At 47.1% G+C, this 18,307-nt stretch overlaps 2 protein-coding genes across 4 annotated transcripts in view; both read right to left on the bottom strand.

The window, feature by feature from the left end:
- Positions 1-1,996, bottom strand: part of foxo3b (forkhead box O3b) — a 40,755-nt gene extending 38,759 nt beyond the window's left edge. For both annotated transcript variants that reach the window (XM_080024135.1, XM_080024136.1), the window contains exons 1-2: positions 1,827-1,996; positions 913-1,670 (exon numbers count right to left, since the gene is read on the bottom strand). In XM_080024135.1, coding sequence (XP_079880261.1) covers positions 913-1,506 — 594 coding nt within the window. In that variant the 5' untranslated portion in view covers positions 1,507-1,670; positions 1,827-1,996. The remainder of the gene's footprint in view (positions 1-912; positions 1,671-1,826) is intronic.
- Positions 1,997-5,993: 3,997 nt separating this feature from the next.
- afg1lb (AFG1 like ATPase b) overlaps positions 5,994-18,307 on the bottom strand; it is a 31,256-nt gene continuing 18,942 nt past the window's right edge. For both annotated transcript variants that reach the window (XM_080021017.1, XM_080021016.1), the window contains 6 exons: positions 16,030-16,112; positions 15,171-15,241; positions 13,883-13,983; positions 12,604-12,744; positions 6,529-6,636; positions 5,994-6,379 (listed from right to left, as the gene is read on the bottom strand). In XM_080021017.1, coding sequence (XP_079877143.1) covers positions 6,245-6,379; positions 6,529-6,636; positions 12,604-12,744; positions 13,883-13,983; positions 15,171-15,241; positions 16,030-16,112 — 639 coding nt within the window. In that variant the 3' untranslated portion in view covers positions 5,994-6,244. The remainder of the gene's footprint in view (positions 6,380-6,528; positions 6,637-12,603; positions 12,745-13,882; positions 13,984-15,170; positions 15,242-16,029; positions 16,113-18,307) is intronic.

Consider the following 18,307-nt stretch of genomic DNA (forward strand, 5'->3'; position numbering starts at 1 on the left):
CGTGCAGTTATGCAATTCCCTGAAGGCAGGATCCACAGCCAACCTTGGCAGCGGCCTACCTGGCCCAGGAGACGGGCAGATGGCTGCCAAGTTTTACATAATGAAACCACACACACACACACACACACACACACACACACACACACACACACACACACACACACACACACACCAGACATTTTTACGTGTATGGGGAGGGGGTTAAGGCGGACACAGCATGGACAACCCCTGTGCAGTTTAACTTATGCTGGCACGAAGGGATCGGAAGAATTGGGACTTGGTCCTCGGGTGCCGCGGCTGTCCACCGCTCCCAAATAATCGGGATGGATTAAATGCAGCGGACAAATTCACCCGGAGGGATTACTAAAGTGATTGTTTTTCGTTCTTCCAGTGGCACTAACCTCAGCTGTTTACCATTCCATGGCATGTCAGGAGAGGGCTCCATCGGTTGGAAAGGCTTTTCCGAATGACAGCTCGTGCGCTGCAAGACACTTGTTGTGTCGACAACCAAGTTGCTTTTGTTCACTTACATTCGGGCCCAATAAGCAGCGTCTTATGTAATGGTGTCGTTCTCCGAGCGTCTTAAAAAGGGGGTTGCGTCATCCTAAACAGGCAACTATGTTTCCAGACGAACCGGTTTGAAACGCACCGCGTGTGCGCGCTCTAATTCCAGCCACGTGACACGTGAAAAAGCACGCGAGCTGTTAATTACATAAATAGATAATTAAATAATTAAATAGATGAATAAATACATAGATAGACAGATAAATAAATAAATAAATAAATAACACAATCCTGAATAAACGTGTTGGCGCACGCGCGCGATCACGAGGGAGCGAATGGAAGCCACATGTTAGTTGTTGTTGTTTTGGGTGGAGGGGGGTGGAGGGGGGTGGAGGGTCTGGCTCCTACCTTCCATCCTGCCGAACTGTTGCTGTCCCCTTTGTCTTTGAAGAAGGGCACGCAGCGCACCATCCAGTCGTAGATCTGGGACAGGGTCAGCCTCTTGTCCGGCGTGCTCTCTATGGCTTTGGTGATCAGGTCGGCGTACGAGAGGTTCCCCCAGGCGTTCCGTCGCGAGGACGACTTCCTCGGGGTCTGCTGAGCACCGGGGCCGCCGGCGGCCAGCGCTCCGGAGGCGGCGGAGGGCGAGTGGGAGGAGGAGAGCGGGGACCCTCCACTGTCCTGTCCGAGGGAGGACAGCAGCCCGTCGGCCGCGGGGCTGCTGCCGCTGCTGCTGCTGCTCTGGTCCTCCGCCGCCGCGCCGGAGCCGTTGACGCGGATGGCCGCGGTGCTGGTGCTGGTGCTGGCGCGGTCCTCGTCTTCGTCGTCCTCTTCCTCGGGTATAACGTCTGGGTCATGGCTCTCCGGCTTCGCCGCGTTGGAGTCCGGTCGCGGCAGAGGCCAAGTGCACGATCTCGGCCGTTTCTGCGGCTCAAAGTCCGGGTCGATGGCCACGTCAACGGCCAAGTTGGGGAGCGGGTCCGGGAGCGACGCGTCCGCCATCTGCCCCAAAGTCAAGGTTCGATCCCCGATTCCAGTTGATAGAACTCAGTGGGTGGAAATCCGAGAGCTGTCAAAGTCGCATTCCATGAATGCGCGTACACGTTTCTTTGTTGCTACTCCGGAGCAGCGGTAGCGTCGGGTCCACAAGGTGCAACGATCCAGCCCTGCACGGAACACAACACAGCCGGTTAATCCTGACACGCAACAGCAACACGTCGTTGTCCTTTGGTTTGTAGCCTTTAACGCCTACTGCACAGTATCTGGACAACGACACTCTAGTTTAAACGAAACACGCTGCAGATCACAAAGAATACACCTACAAGATCAATGGAGAAAGTGCTCAAACGTCATCACACTGGAGCCGCGAGTCCGTGGGAAGACCCTGCAGCCACGCAACCCGTGTCGATAAAAAAAAAACAGAAAACAAAAACGAAGAGATCACATCAAAACACGTTGTCCGGTGGACATCGTGACCGATCCCTCCTCTTGCCCCTCCCGGGTTCTGGGTCACAATGTCTGCAGGAAGAGCCGGGCTCTGTGTCAGTGCGGATGTGTACTGAAAGGACGCCACCTCACTCTGGTTACTGTATCTCGACCGCTCCGCTCGGCGGCGCACACCACGCACAAACACTCACGAGTCGCTCGGGGTCCAGCCCCCTGGATCCAGTGCGTGGGATCGCCTTTTAAAGAGACACGGTCCTGGCGTGTGTGTGTGTGTGTGTGTGTGTGTGTGTGTGTGTGTGTGTGTGTGTGTGTGTGTGTGTGTGTGTGTGTGTGTGTGTGTGTGTGTGTGTGTGTGTGTGAGAACATGCCAGGACTAGCACCACGGAGATAGGGCCACATGTCCCAACATGTATACTGTCAAATACTGATATAGTGAGAATAACACCGTGCAGATGACAGGGGAGAGCGGGGACACATTTTCATTCCACCTGTTGGAATGAACTGTTAAATCTGTGAGAGGGGGGTTGATGGGCTGTACCCATATAATACCCACACCGTGATAAGAGATATTAAATATCTCCTGGGATTTTGGGTTATGCTAATACGGTGATATTACCAATGCCTCTACCGGTTTGGTTCTTCGACATCACATTGCATTACATCACATTGCATTACACTACATTACGTCATTTAGCAGACGCCTTTGTCCAAAGCGATGTGTCGGTAATATCAAACCAACTGTACATAACACTGGGCGATCAGCCTTAATAAGTATAAGTAAGAATAAGTAGCACTAGTGGAGTGAGGGGAGATCTTTATGAGATAGAGGTAGAGAACATTTTCCTTATGATTGTTTCTCAAACATTTCCCGTTGTGAACACCAGTATTCACCCAAATGATATCGTCAAAAGGTCGACATGGCGGTATTCGTCTCAACGTAGCGTGAAATTTGATTTTGTCTATACCGCCGCATCCCGAGTTAATGGCGCTCGTTTTCCTAAAAAAAACAAAAACAAAACATAATATTTGATATGAAAAAATCTGGCCGAATTGCATAGAACGGACAGATTATGACGAGACATTGGGGACGAAACCTTTCTGCTGGATTTGGACTCGGACTCGCGTCGCCCTCTCGTCGCTCCGTGCGCCTTGCGTCCAGGAGCGCGCCTGTCAATCACCGCCCGTCCAAACGCGGGCACGCCCCGCCCCCTGCTCGGGCCCCGCCCACCTCGTCGCCAATGACGTCATCGGCTTGATCAGCAAGCCGATGGGGGCAGAAATCCGACCCCCGCCCTGTGAGCCCGGCCCCCGCCCACGCCCCCGCCCACGCCCCCGTCCCGGGCGACGCTCTCTCCCCTCCGCTGTCCGGACGCGCGCTCCCGGTCTTTGTGCAGGAATGCGCGTGCACGACCAGGCGCGGCGTGAAAGAACGACTTCATCCATTTAATCCGACGTGCACAAACCCTGATACAGGTTGAGCGTGACCATGTTATTTGTTCCTTTCACCCCAACCAGAACACCTGATGCAGCAGTTCAGCTCCCTGCCTGACAGAGAGTGTGTTCGTGTTTGTGTGTGTGTGTGTGTGTGTGTGTGTGTGTGAACATAAAGAATAACATGCGACTGGCACAGCAATGCTTCCATGCAGATCTCATGTGAAAAAGGTTTTAAAAATCAATCTCATTTGAGTCCCTCTAAGACCCTTTGGGTTTTACCAAATTTCGAGCAGTCTAGACTGTTCACTATAGAGGCCAAGATACGACTATTTGAAAATGTTTTCGTTTTTTGGTGGATGTGAACCTATGGATATTTTAGACATCAGTCAATTTCAACAGAATAAACCGAAACGCCTATAAATCCGCACTTGCATTTGTCCACCATATCACACAAAACCACGGTGTGTGTGTGTGTGTGTGTGTGTACATGTGTGTTACCATGCTCTCGCCAACATTTCATTATCTCCTCAAGGCTGGAGTTGGATAGAGTGAGCCTGGGAACCCAAGGATCCTCGACCCAGATTGGATAACACTATCAGGATCCACTGAATTAACTTAAACCTGCAACAAAACCACAGCACTCTTTGTCTACATGTTCCGAGTCTGTGCCCTAGAGACCAGTTTTTATTTTCAAACCCAGACCTTCGGCATTTTAAGCTTATAAGTATATTGTCTGCGTTTCTGTCCGTCAAGAAGGCCGACAAGGAGAGGCCAAGGCGGGGAGATCTGCAGATACAAGGAAAACGATTTGGGGAGTGTGAGGTCCTTCCATCGCTACTTCATTCCCTTTGCGCTCTCAGTTCCCTCGGTGGCTGGTGTCAGGCCCATGAGTCCCAGAGGTTACAGAGACAGCGACCGCCGCTTGGCGCCGGCGTGAATCATACAATTAACATGATCACGAGGGAGGCCGGCCACCTCTGCATTTTGTGCTGTGATGTTTTTCCCAAGCAGCGTAATGCTCTGATTGGATTAGGGGGCCTTGGAACAGAGCAGGATTGATCTTGCTTTAATTGAGACTGGTGGTGGGATAGTCTGGTGGGGGCCTCGCTCAGTTCTACCAAAACTACACACTCTTGATGACTGAACGCCATGCGGACGTATGCATGCAGTTCTGCAGACGCATTGGCAGAGCAACATACCGTCCTTGGATCTCAAAGTAAATGAGCACATCCAGTCTGACACACTCGTCCAACACCGGCTGGCTTGGAACCTTGAGAAAAACAATCAGCTCCTTCATAAAAAAAAAAAAAAAAAAGTACAAATCAAACGAGCGTCAAACGAGTGCGTCAAAAGACACGCACACACTTTGTTTCGTTTGGCCCAACCTGACATATCATCTTCAATTGAATCTGCTTAAGGGACAGGTGGATCTTCCGGTGGCACTGCATTGGGTTCACCTGATGGTTCTTTTGGACTGGGCTGGGTTGCCAGAGTGCTGCACCAGGATGACCTCATCTTTAAACGGCGCAATAACAAACCGTTTGACCAGATCAGTTACCTCTGCTGCCACCTATTGACAGAACAGTGGCTCTGTCATAAGAATAAAGAAACCTATTTCATTCTAAAACGTAGTCAGACGAAAAGACGTTGCTCACAACAGGGAGCATTGAAGACAGTGTAGTCATATTTTCATGGTTTTTCACTCTCAACTCGAAAATGCACCTCCCTGTTTTTTTTTTTTTTAATTTTCTTTCATCACATTGTCTTGAAGCTTACTAATGGCTTGATTGAATTCAATAATCTCAGAATATTTAATTATTGAGCAAACATTGTTCCCTTCCCATGTCATGCTTGCTTATACGGCAAAACTCTTTGCTGTTGCAATATCCCAATTACCCCCCAAATTTTGCCCGGTATGTTGCAAAGACATTTCACTGCATATATGTATGAACGTACCTATATGTATGTGACAAATAAACCTCTTGAATTTTGACGGAATATAAACGAATCTAACATTTGTTTTATAGAAGTAGAATATATCGAAGAACTTGAACAAATATGTCGTGCAATGTAAAAAAGTAAAAAAAAAAAACAACCTTAAACAAATACAAAATGCAGGAATAAATTGCACCTTCACTTTCACTCGATTGTGAAGTTGCTCTGAGTTGACATATTGCCGGCCTTCTATAAAACATTGCCTGGACAAAAATATCACACCATTGAAACAAAACGTTACATTATCTATTGTGCGTTTGGTCTAATGCCAATATTTAATTTAGTACCAATGTGATATGATAATACAGTGTAATTTAAGAAGTGTGTGCAGCATTTCTCTTAATACCTACCGACGCTAGAGGGCAGTCTTCCTCTACGCTGGTGAGCGCTTATTTCCCATTCTCTCCTCAAAGTAGGCACCTGTTTGCATCGTGGTTAACATATGTTAAAAAGCTTTGCATACACCAAAGCTGTCTGTATTTATACTTATTCTCAGTGTACACATGGTCATGTCAGGATCAGGTCATTCAGACCTGTGTACTATTCCTTCCAGGTTGAGTGGTAAATAGGCATACTTCGCTAATAAAAATTTGCTAAGTTCACATGGAGGGTATTTTTTTTATTACCTGTGGAAACATCGATCAACAGCGTTGTTTATTCAGTTTGGACCATTTTTGATCTTTGCTTTGCATCATGTTGCATTAAAGGTGCCTGTTTGAAGCTAAATTAGGCACTGCCACTGCTCTTAGACAACTTGAGAAGTAATACATTATAGTGTGTGTGTATATATATATATATATATATCTCACATTTTCGCAGATAATTAGTGGCAACAAGTAAATATAGCGGGATATATCAAGAGCGTTCATCTCTTGGCATAACTGCGGTCCCCCTGCGTCCAGTATTTCTCTGTTTGCATTTCCAACAGCCTGGAGATGGTCCTCTGGAAGGCAAAAATCTCCTCTTCGGCCGTGAACAAAGTTAGCCGCTTCAACGCATCCTGGGGATAAAGGACCACACGGCTGGGTCAGAGGTCAATGCATATGATATCAATCATAACACAGCTTACCTGATATTTCTATTGATTTTTTTTTCCACAGCTCTAAGAGAAAGGGAAGACTGTAGGAGAAATGTCTAGTGCCCACTTACCCCGCTGAGCCCCAGGTCATCCAGCAGCTGCTGGTCCCGGACATCGTCCCCTCCAGAGTGGACAAACAGAGCTTCCAGAGGACACGCCGCTTGCAGCACCACCCGCACCTGGAACATCAGTGGGAAGGTACGTGGTATCAGACATACCACAAGACACCAACAAGACACTCAAGCCTTTTTAGACTTTCATAATAAGCCTCTAAACTCTATAAACTATTTTTCCATTCCTTCTTCAGACCAGGCGTTTTCATTTATTGCATTGCGCGAGCGTTATATTTTTTCAACTACAATGAAGTGGCCTTTAGGTAACTTTAGGCAAGTGTTTTTTTTCCTCTGCTTCAATTCTTTCTCTCAACAAAGTAACCATTTAATCCAAAAGGATAACTATTTTCTGTGTTTTCCTATGATTCTAAAAACAATCCTCATCAATAGTGACTTTTTATTCTAATGACTAGTCATAGCCAAAAATATTGGATATGGATATTGAAAATATTTGGTCTCCAGGATTTACATTAATTTTATATTGTTACTTGTACTGAAACTTTTATTTTCACAAAATAAACCGAAACGGAATTGACAAAATTACTGAGACAATAGCTTTGTGGGAGTGTCTGGTTTAGGGAGGGAGATTAAGTCTTTCTGGCAGTGGGGCACAGACATGGCGTGAGTTTTTTTTTTAATCATCATAACAAAAAGGCAAGACAAACAACACATAAGAAAACTCTCCCAGCACGGTCCGAACCATCAGCGCTAAATGAGGCTGATCAGGCAGACCCAGTATAGCTGCGCCGCAACGGGATGAAGCCAGCACCTGCAGACTGTGGCATAACCAAGCCCCCTCGTCCGCTACATACCCCTACCGTCCGACTTCGGCCGCGAAGCCGTCGGCAGAGTGGTAGAGAAAGTCGGCTACCATCATCTGTGGCCCCGGGCCTATGGATCACCTTGAACTTAAAGGGCTGAAGAGCCAGGTACGAACAGGTGATCCGCACGTTGGTATGCTTCATGCAGTGCAGCCACTGCAGCGGGGCATGGTCCAAACAGAGGTTGAAAGGGCACCCCGGGAGGCAGCGAGGCACTCCTTCTCGACCGTGCTGTACCGGGACTCCCGCTGGAACTTTCAGCTGATGTACAGCACCGGTCGGTCGGCGACCTCCACCTGCTGGGACAACACTGCCCCCCCCTCTGTCCGACGCATCGCACAGAACTCAGGGAGTTGGTCAACCCGGGGCATCGGATTCACATCGGATTTCGACACCGCATTCACCTTGTGGTAGTCTACACAGAAGTGGCCCACCCCATCTGGCTTACCCATCAGCATGATGGGACTGCACCAGTCGCTTGTAGACTCCTCCATCTCCCCCATGTCAAGCATGGCTTTCAATTCTGCCTGCAAGACTTTGCATTTATGTTCAGGCAGACGGTACGGCCGGGATCATACTTTCACCCACAGGATCGTCTCCTCGTGGTGGTGGATAAGGGATGTGCTGCCTGACAGGGGGGAGGAGACATCAGCGAACTGTCGTTGTAACGCAGCCATGTCCATGTTATGTTATCGTTATTGGAACGGGCCGGGGTGGAATCGGTCGTTTTCTGAACCTCTGGCCCCAACTCATCCCAACTCGATCACTGCGGTGGCCAGACACATGGACACCCGCGCCTTCCACTGCTTCAGGAGGTTAAGGTGATAAATCGGGGTCGCCCCGGCCCTGTCCAACCACACAACCTCATAATCGACCTTCGCAACCCACCGTGTGACCACCAAGGGCCCTTTCCACTCGACAAGTAATTTAGAGCTGGACGTAGGGAGCAACACGAACACCTTGTCTCCTGGTGCAAATTGCCCGGTGCAAGTCGAGCCCCTCTGTAAATTCTCCTGTGACAGGCGCCCCAGCGCGTGTATCTTTGCTTGCAGGTCCATAGCATACTGAACTTTGTTCTTACTGGCGCCGGGCCCTCCCTCCCAATTTTCCTTAATTAGATCCATCACCTTCAAGGGTCTCCTGCAGAAGAGGAGTTCAAAGGGAGAAAATCCGGTGAAGGCCTGAGTAAGCTCCCGCACCGAAAACAACAGAGGGTCCAACCATTTATCCTAATTATAGCTATCGTCCTGCACAAACTTACGAACCATGTTTTTCAGCGTCTTATTGAACCGCTCCACCAGTGGTACACGCTTGTCCAAATTGAGCGGATGCTTAACAGCTCGTAAAGTTCCCGAAGTGTACACAACATAAGGCGTTTTCTCACCGCAAGAATCTTTTCATAGTGCTAAGAACTTTTTGGAGGAATTGTCAGATTTTTGTGTCTGCACTGCAGGAACTAGGAATGTCTGCAGTTCTTAGAACTCTGTTTTGAGGACCTTTTTTAGCTCCTACTCCAGGACAGGGACCAACGGGCACAAGAGGAACCATCAGTGACGTAAGTGCACGGTGATTGTCCAGCCAGTCCATGCTCGCCCCGGCGCACTGAGGACAGTTCTTCCGGTTGAGTCACATCGCTCTTGGTGCAGACAAGCCCACGTTCACTCAGCAGGAATAAAAAAAATAACCAATAAAAAATAATAAAAATAGTATTTGTCTTGTAGATGTATTTATTGAATTAATTTTATTTTCCGAAATTAGTTGAATAAATTAACGTAATGTAATCCCTGTTACTGTCTCGATGCGAGCCTGTGTCATACAAAAGTCGGAACAGACTTTTAAATTGCATCTTGGTGATCTAATATGAGTGAAGATCCAGCAACCGGATGACTTATTTCTCACCGCAAATTTGTCTAGGAACAGATTTAAGTGGACTGATAAGGTGAAATAACTGAAAATTACGGAGTAAATACATTACAGAACTCATGCTGAAACCCCATTAGCTTACACCACTTCAGAGTTCCAGTGCCAATACAACCAGAAAAAAAGCCCTTGAAGGAAGTGAGTTCTGGGGGGACTTCCCCAGTTCCTAGTTCCCCCCCAGGGAGTCCCCAGAATGGTTCGGTGCGAAAACACCTATCAAAGAGTGCACAGGACATAAAATAAGTGACCTGGTTGGTCAGGATTTCCTTTGGAATTCCAACTTGGGAGATAACCTGAAACAGTGCCTGTGCCATTTGCTTTTAGCCGTAATACTGTGCAGGGGTACCGCCTCGGGGTACCGTGTCCGAGGTGACTGGCCATCGGGTTATGGTGAGCCAACTAGAAAAGCATTTCCTGGCGGCTTTTTAGAACCAACAATTGGGCTATTTCCTCTCCTGACTGAATTTCACGGCTCACTCGATACAACCTGTCCCTAATCACGAGAAATACGGGTGAGTTAGTGCAGTGTCTGGGCGCACCAATTCAGCTTTGACTTTCACTACCCCCCTCAAAGGCCCCTCGTAGGGCATCATCCCGCGACTGCTCTAGTGGGAATCATGGGTGGAGGAGACCACTGGGACCGGTGGAGGAGACCACTGGGACCAGCGAAGATCCCAGCGGGGACTCCTCTGCCCCCGATCCCACCACAACCGCTGACAACCCCTTAGCCTCACCACGCGGCATGCAACACATCACTCACATTCCCCTACCAACCGTGCGTGCACTCCCCCAGCTTCCCTCATTAAAGTGTCAAACCCTGTCCAATCCGTACCCAGAATCAGGGAGTGCGACAGGCATGAGCTAACCACAGCTTTCACCTTTTCCCCTTGTAACGAATTTCAAGCTGCACCAACGAATATGTGTGAATATCCACACACACACAAACACACACACACACACACACACACACACCGAATCTCAAGCTATGATGCCTCCAACAAAGCCCCGGGTTCAAACAGGCGTAGCTGGCCAATCGTCTGAGAACAGCCAAAGTCCAACAAAGCCTGATGTCTACCCCCTTGTACTCTTACTGGTATTTTGTAGGTCCATTCCTGCCCTGGGTAGGCGCCCGGCGGACCAGCGACCCAAACCACCTGTCCAATCTCCATCGTTCAGCAGTACTGCCAAACGGATCGGATCTTCTGCAGTGCCAGCACCCCTGGCGAGGGTGTGGGCATTTGGGGTGGGTCCTGGGGGCAGATGCAGCAGACCCCCAGACATTCTCCTGTGGGGCGCCAGAATGGAGACCTGGCAATTCCCACGTGGATCCTGGGGGCGGATGCAGCGGGCCCTCAGGACAGGCTGCGGACCCGACTAATCCCACGTGGGTCTTGGGGGTGGATGCAGCAGACCGCTGGACATTTTTTACCGGGACCTGGCAATTCCCGCATTGGTCCTGGGGCTTGACGCAGTGGACCCCCAGACATTCTCCTCCAGGGCGCTGGGATGGGCTGGGGACCTGGCCCATCCCGCATGGGTCATGGGGGCGGACAGAGTGGACCCCTGGACATTCTCGTCCGGGGCAGCAGGAAGGGCCGGGGACCTGGCAATTCCCACATGGGTTCCTGGAGCCGGACGCAGCGGAACCCCGGACTTTCTCCTCTCGGGCACCGGGCCAGGCTTCGCCAGGTCCCCAGCCCCACGCGAGCTGGTCCTCTGGCCGGCTCCTGGTTGACGGCGGCGGACCAGCTGTGGGTTGCGGCGTGCTCGGGCACCTCGGGTACTGGCATGGCGGTGGTGCGGTGCATGCAGGCAGTGCAAGGTGGGGACTGATCTGGTTCTCCCAGGAGACAGAGGAGAGGGAAACCCAACGCCAGGGGTTTGGAGACAGGTCTGCCCTGTCCTCCCGGGAGCTCACACCGGCGAGGACACGCTCCAGCTGGCAGCGGATTGGCTCCTGGTGGCCTTTCATCCTGCCAATCCTGAATTCCTGTTCAGGGGGCACTTGTGGGGGTTTAATTTTTCATCATCACAAAAAGGCTCACTGGCCGAACAGGAACATAAAATAAAAGGAACGACCAGTATCTGTCCCCTGCAAGACTAATAAAACTCTTCCAGCCCGGTTCCGACCAATCAGCGCTAAATGAGACTGATCAGGCAGACCCAGTACAGCTGCGCTGCAACGGGACGAAGCCAGCACTGTCACCTGCAGAACGTGGCTTAACCACGCCCCCTCGTCTGCCACAAGCTTTAATATTCAGTAGCTAAGCATTTGGAGAAAATAACCTCAAGCTCTTCAACAGCCATGAATGAGATTCCTCCACCTCTCTGCGGCCCTCTCAGATTTGAATCCAGCCTTTTCCCATTTGTGATTTCCAGAGCTCCTACAGGTGTTTTAGAGTGTAGTGTTTTCTGGACTCTTTGCTAGTCACTTCAGAATGGTTGATCATTTTGTTTTGAGCCATTCCTGGATGCTTTTCGAGGGAGACAGCTCGAGGGAGTCAGAGCTCTCTGACACTGGGTTCAACATTGTGCTCCAAAATACTCTTGGTAATCCCCCAATTTCATGACACCATTCACAGTTTCAGGTCTTTCAGTACCAGGGGCATGGCAGCAACCCAAAAAAATCACTAAACCTCCACCTTCATTCTCCCAGAAGGGTTTGGGCCTGTTCAGGTGTGTTTTGGCAAGCTCCAGCCAACCTTTCTTGTGTCCTCCTGATCTCTAAACATTGAGTTATATGATAGGAGTTGAAATTGTTGTACTTTGTGTCGGAAGGTCGGCTTGAATCCCCTCTGTGGTTCTCTATGGTTCTTACCATTGTACTGCCATTTGAATAATCCTTCACTGCGATCATTGATCCTTTTTTCTCTTTTAACCACTTCCAGGAACGTTGGCTATAGTAGCATGGGCCACAATGTTCTTGATAATATTGCGCAACATGGACATAGAAACATCAGGTTCAAAGGAGATGTACTTGTGGCCCTAAGACAGTCCGTGCTTAGCTAGACCTTCTCAGATAATTCTTGGCTTTTCTTTCTGTTCTCCATGCGCAGTATGGTACAGACAGTGCAGCAAAACAGTAGAATGAGCACTTTTCCCCGTTCAAACTGGTTGAATGAGTGATTCTTTAATTACTAATTAAAGGAGAACCACCAGCTTGAAATCCAATCATTCCCTACATCTTCTAAAAAATATCGAAACATCTATCATATCAATTCTTTCTTTACATATGAATATGAAGAAAATGTTTAGACGGTACGGGATTAGACCCGGGGATGGATTTTTCTACCTTGTGGTCGTAGAAGTTGTCTACGAGGGTGGTGAAGCGTCTAGCCTGGTCCTTCTCGGCCAGCGTGAGCAGGGGAATGTGACGGATGAACACTGTGTCGAAGAGCCGGGCCATCTCCAGGTAGTCGCTGGCGCCCAGCGGCTGCAGGGCATATCAATCCAGTTCAGTAGCAGAGGAGCCACTATGAAGTAAGTGATTTTACGTTGAACATGTTTTGTTTGGTTATTTCAGTCCAAATCAACGAGAGGGCGGAGACAGTGTTGGGCGAAGGTTCACAGTTAGATCACGTAACAAAGTCTCGGTTTAACCCGATGTTAGCAAATAAGAGTTTTTAAAGGAAAAGGAAAAATCCACAAATTGCGTTGTAAGCACGATGTCTGTTCCTTATTACATCAAGGTAAGCGTGTGTTTGTGATATCTGCTGCTTTGCTGTCAGTCTTTCACCATTGTGGCTAATTGGCAAGGCTAGCAAAGCTGCTGGCCTTTCAGAACCATTTCATTTCTGACATTTGCTGTCATGCATAAACCACACACATGCACTTTGGCTTACATTCAACGTGCACACACAAAGAAATGTAGTGGTCCTTCAAGCATGAATTTCAATAGTAAAAATTAATGACTATCATAATGGTGAGGGTTCTGCAAGGCTGATTTAATCTGGAGTTAAGGCATTGTGTACTCAGTCTGCAAGCTAGCTGGACTTACCCGACATTCAACCAGGGAGGCACTCACAGGGAACCCTGAAATTTGTAAGGCCCGGAAAAACATTCTGTGCCCTTCTGTGTCCCCAACCCCTCTACCAAATCATACTCACAAAAACGTACACACACAAAGTGGGCATTGATAATTCTTCTCCACCGTAAATTACTGTGTTTGTGGACATGACTATTTGCGCAGTGCAACAACTGTCAATAGACTCTAGTTATTTGACATTGAGCAGAAGCGAGATATGAGCTGAAGGGGCCATGATGCTGTCTGAGCCAAAAGGGCTGGATAATAAGCAGACAACAAACCCAAAAATGAGAGGGAAGGTCAGCATTATGCAAACCGGTGCAAGCAAAATGGTAGAGATGGAGATCGAGACAAAAGGGGATTACAAGGGAAGAAAAGTAATGTGCATGTATTGTGAGTTATTTTGGTGCCTGTGTATTCCATGCACTGAAGTACATGTGTTTTAATGCTGTCATCCTGTGAACCAGTCACCATCCAAAATGCAGAATTGTATTAAATAATGTACATACATCGCTGGAGAGAAGAGGAAAAAAAAAAAAAAACTCACTCTGCCACACAGCTCGTGGAAGGTACAATCAGAAATAGAACCGCAGGTCTTTTCCAATGTCACCGCTCGTCCCTGCACTGTCAGGATCTGGGGACCTGTAGCTATGGGATGTTTCATTTCAATCTCAACCGGCACACAAAGACAAACTTGTAGCCCCGTGCATTAACAATGAAATGAATAAAACTATTGTTATAACAGTTTAAAAAGAACGCATCCAGGACTCCAATTTTTCTACTATCTATAGCCGCGTTTCCACCACAGGAACTTTCCCCAGGAACTAGGAACCTTTGGAGGATCCAGTGTCTTAATTTAGTTCTGGGGACAAAGTCCCAGGAACCAAAAAGTCCATGCGCAGGGGGTAGTACTTTTCAAGAGTCCAGGAACTTTGCGGCTGGGACTTGCAGCACTGAACATTTTTGATTGGTCAAGTACTCGCAGCATTTTATTTCAGACACCATCTGCAGCCGCAGACAAACCATATGTACGGTTTGTTTTTGTTCTAAAAATGTTTCAGTTTGAACAAAAAACGGAAAAAGCAGTTTTTGGATAATAAAAAAATATATATATATATGTATGAATACATCAACCAATGCATGTGTGTGCATGGGCAAAGTCTTACTAGCTACACTATATCATAATTAGCTAGTAAAATTTTGACCTTCTACACAGTAGACCCAGGTTTGATTCCCTGTGTGTGAACTCATGTTTTTCAATATGTTTTAAACTTGATAATAAAATGTGTGAGAGTGAATAATTTTTTTAACAATAAATAAATACAGGGACAGCAGAATAACATGGATAAAAAAACAACAACTAATGTGACATTCCACTATCACTTTCGTTGTCTTTCTTTTCACATTTTAATATTCTTGTTCTTGTATAGTCTTCAGCGTATTCATTTGCATAATCTTTACGGGTCTTCTGACAGCAGTGGAAACGCAGACGACGACAGACTGAAGGAACCTTTTAGTTCCAACTACTCCACCCTACTCCAAAATCTCCACCTTCTTCTGCATTCCTGAGCACTCTCCATCTGGTAAAAGCTTGTAAAAGCTCAGCGCAGTTCAGCTCTGCAGGTGAGGATTGGTTTTCTAAATCCAAACAACCCACAGTAGTTTTCTTTTCTACCATAACCCTAAATGACCTGTGGTCTGGCCTCCGGCGCAGGGGAAAGCGAAACCACCGCTGACCTACCTCCCGACTTTGATCGCCAATTAAAAAAAAACACACTCCTCCGCTTCAGCCCTTGTCGGTTTCTAATAAAGGCAAGGTTGATCAACTTTGGTACCACTTTTTTGTCCCAAGGCCAGTTCATCAAACAGCGCGTCCATGACGGCCTCCCCGTCAGGTTCCCATGTGCTGCAGAACACGAACACACACACACACACACACACACACACACACACACACACACACACACACACACACACACACACACACACACACACACACACACACACACACACACACACACACACACACACACAAGATAATACAATACAAAATTAATAATGCTGAAGTGGCTCACGCTGGAGAGCGAGTGGGTTGGTACTTAGCTTTTCACTCTATTGGTAAAGAACAGGATGTTAGACTAAACACAAACAGCGGGCCCATGAATACACGTCAAAATGAGATTCTAAAGAGTGTGTGTGTGTACGCTTGTGTTTTAACGTCAGGTAAAAAAGGGCAAAATGTGTTCTGTTTACAAACACTGAAAAGAGGAAGACACTCGAAAGCGGCGGCCCAGCAATGAGCAACGGCGGTGTTATTCGTATACGTATGTGCATGTGGGAGTGAAACTCTTTACAGGCAGCGAGGAGGGGAAAAGGAAAAGTAACTTTGAGAGCTCAGCCATATTCTCATGGTCTATGATTCCTGTCTCATTCTTTTCATACGTCTCTCAAGGTTATATAGCCCTTATACAATAGACACACACACGGGGCAAAGGGGAGTCTGCATATATAGATATTGATTTAGATTTGACATATTTGCCCCATTTGCTGGTCTTTGCAGATGCACGAAAAAATATTCTGTGCGTGTGTGTGTGTGTGTATATATATATATATGTGTGTGTGTGTGTGTGTGTGTGTGTGTGTGTGTGTGTGTGTGTGTGTGTGTGTGTGTGTGTGTGTGTGTGTGTGTCTTACAGGTAGTAGAGTTTCCTTGCTGGAGTCCGGTTGAGCCTCCTGTAGTCGACCCCGGAGTCCAAGCAAAGGGTCTGGCAGTACTCCTTCGTAGAGACAATATGGGAGAGAGACAAGTACACATGACCAATTTAAAGTTATTCAACAACAAAGAAATAAAGCATCAAAACACATATGGGTTTACAGATTCTTTATTTTTATAACGCTTTTTATAAAGATTATTATTTATTTTGTTAAACTGACTGACTGACTGGGAAAAAAGTAATATTAGTAGGTATATTCAGGTTTTTTAAATGGTACATTTATTATTTGTCAACGTATTTACTTTTATATAAGTTATATTGAGAGGTTGGGTGCAGCCCTCCAAGGACAAGCACAGTGTCAGTGCATCCGGAGACAATCTGGGTTTGTGTATTATAATATGCATATTAAAATGCATCTGGGGTGAAAAAAAAGTCCTAAAGTTGCCATAGCAAGATAAACACAGGTACAGCCCATAACATTAATTATGGGTGTGTTCCATTTAGGTTCAATTTATCCTATGTTGAGGCAGTTTGTGTGTTGTGGCACTCCAACCATGTGCCTCAAACAAATAACTCAAGGCATTATATGTTTATAGTTATTTATTGTCATCATCACAATTCTTAGTAATATTAAATGTTTTACATTATCACTATATTCTTATTGCTTTATGTAAAATACATTTTACAGCATTGTTATTATCCTTGTCTGTTTTCCAATTACTCGGTGGCCTTATGAAAACATATCTAAGGCTTCAACCTCTATACAAATATATATATTAAATAATGAACAAATAGATGATGAAATGGTAGGGGAATGAAACAAACACCTGACTGAACAAAATTTCAGAGTCCTGAACCACATTTAAATCTGTCGCCCCGCTGCTGTCAACTTTCATGTCACTCCTCAAATATTTGGTTTCGCCGCTACTTTGTCACCTTACCCAATGGAGTGGGTTACATCAGGGCCAGACTCGCGGCGCGGAGTTCAAACTTTCAACAGGACTCATGTCAGGAAGTGCAGTGCAAACTATAATCATCATCTCTGCCATTTTCTCAGAGAAAAGAAAAGAATTGCACCGCAAATCATCCCAGCCCAGACTGTCTTGTGGACGGCCACTGAGTATTCAATGACAGCTCAGCTAAATTATGAAATCAGTGAATTTCTGCCACTGGCCTCCTTGAGCTGGGGGGATAATTAGCAATCACCACAAAGCAAGGGGACGGAAATAATCCATTCTTCTCCGCTGTCAACTTTTTATCTCGCCGTCCGCTCGCAGGGTTTTCGCACTCAGAGCCAATTGGCTGAATCGGGACTTAATAACAACCTGACAAACTCTCCCTCCCCCGCCGCGCACAAAAGGGAGGCGTAATTTCATCAACGCACCATGACCCCGCCACCGCCGCCACGTGTGGAAATAGTCCCCCGAATTTTATATATATATATATTTTTTTTTTTTAAATACTGAAACCTTGTCACAGACGCTGCTTCTTAGCTGCCACTTAGAATCCATGCACATCTTCTGCTGTCTTTAACACCCCACCCCCATCACCCGCCTTGCGACATAAGCATCCAAAATTATGTTCAGTCTCTTCCTATAGACAACTGATGGGTCACGTGGAGTCTATCTTGAAGAAAGAAAAAAAAAAAAAAAAAAAAAAAAAAGAGAGGAGGAAAAAAGGGGGAATGGAAACACAATCAGTGATGATGACTTCATCAGTTATTTATAATCAGATGAGGCCGAGGCCGTGCAGGGTCATTACTTGATTATTCATCTTGAAGGGATTGTCAAGTTCTCACTCCTCCAAGATTTCAGCCTCACACATCTTCTGGTTCCTCCTCCTCCTCCTCCTCCTCCTCCTCCACCCCCCCCCCCCCTTCACACCCCCCACCCTAATCCGCTCACACACCATGAGACAAGTCATATCTACTTCACAGCTCTGTCTGGTCTCATTGGACTTGCAGAGGCCTTTTTGTGATCCTCACTGGCCATTCACGATAGCCACTGTATGGCCTGTGGCAAAGGTTTGAGGGGTTCGTGTATAAGTTCATGTGGATTTAAAAACCGAATGACCTTTACAACCAGACAATATGAGAGGATACAGAGACAGAGCGATAGGAATCAAGGTCCCTTAAGAAGAAAGTCATCCAAACACATGTAGCTCCGGTCACATCATTGTCCGAGCCATCTCCTTATCCCTCCGGACAGCCGTTTAGCATAAAAACAGAGTGGCTTCTTTTCCCCCCCCCCTTTCTTTTT

The sequence above is a fragment of the Zeus faber genome (assembly GCF_960531495.2).
Source record: "Zeus faber genome assembly, chromosome: 2".
Taxonomy (NCBI): Eukaryota; Metazoa; Chordata; class Actinopteri; order Zeiformes; family Zeidae; genus Zeus; species Zeus faber.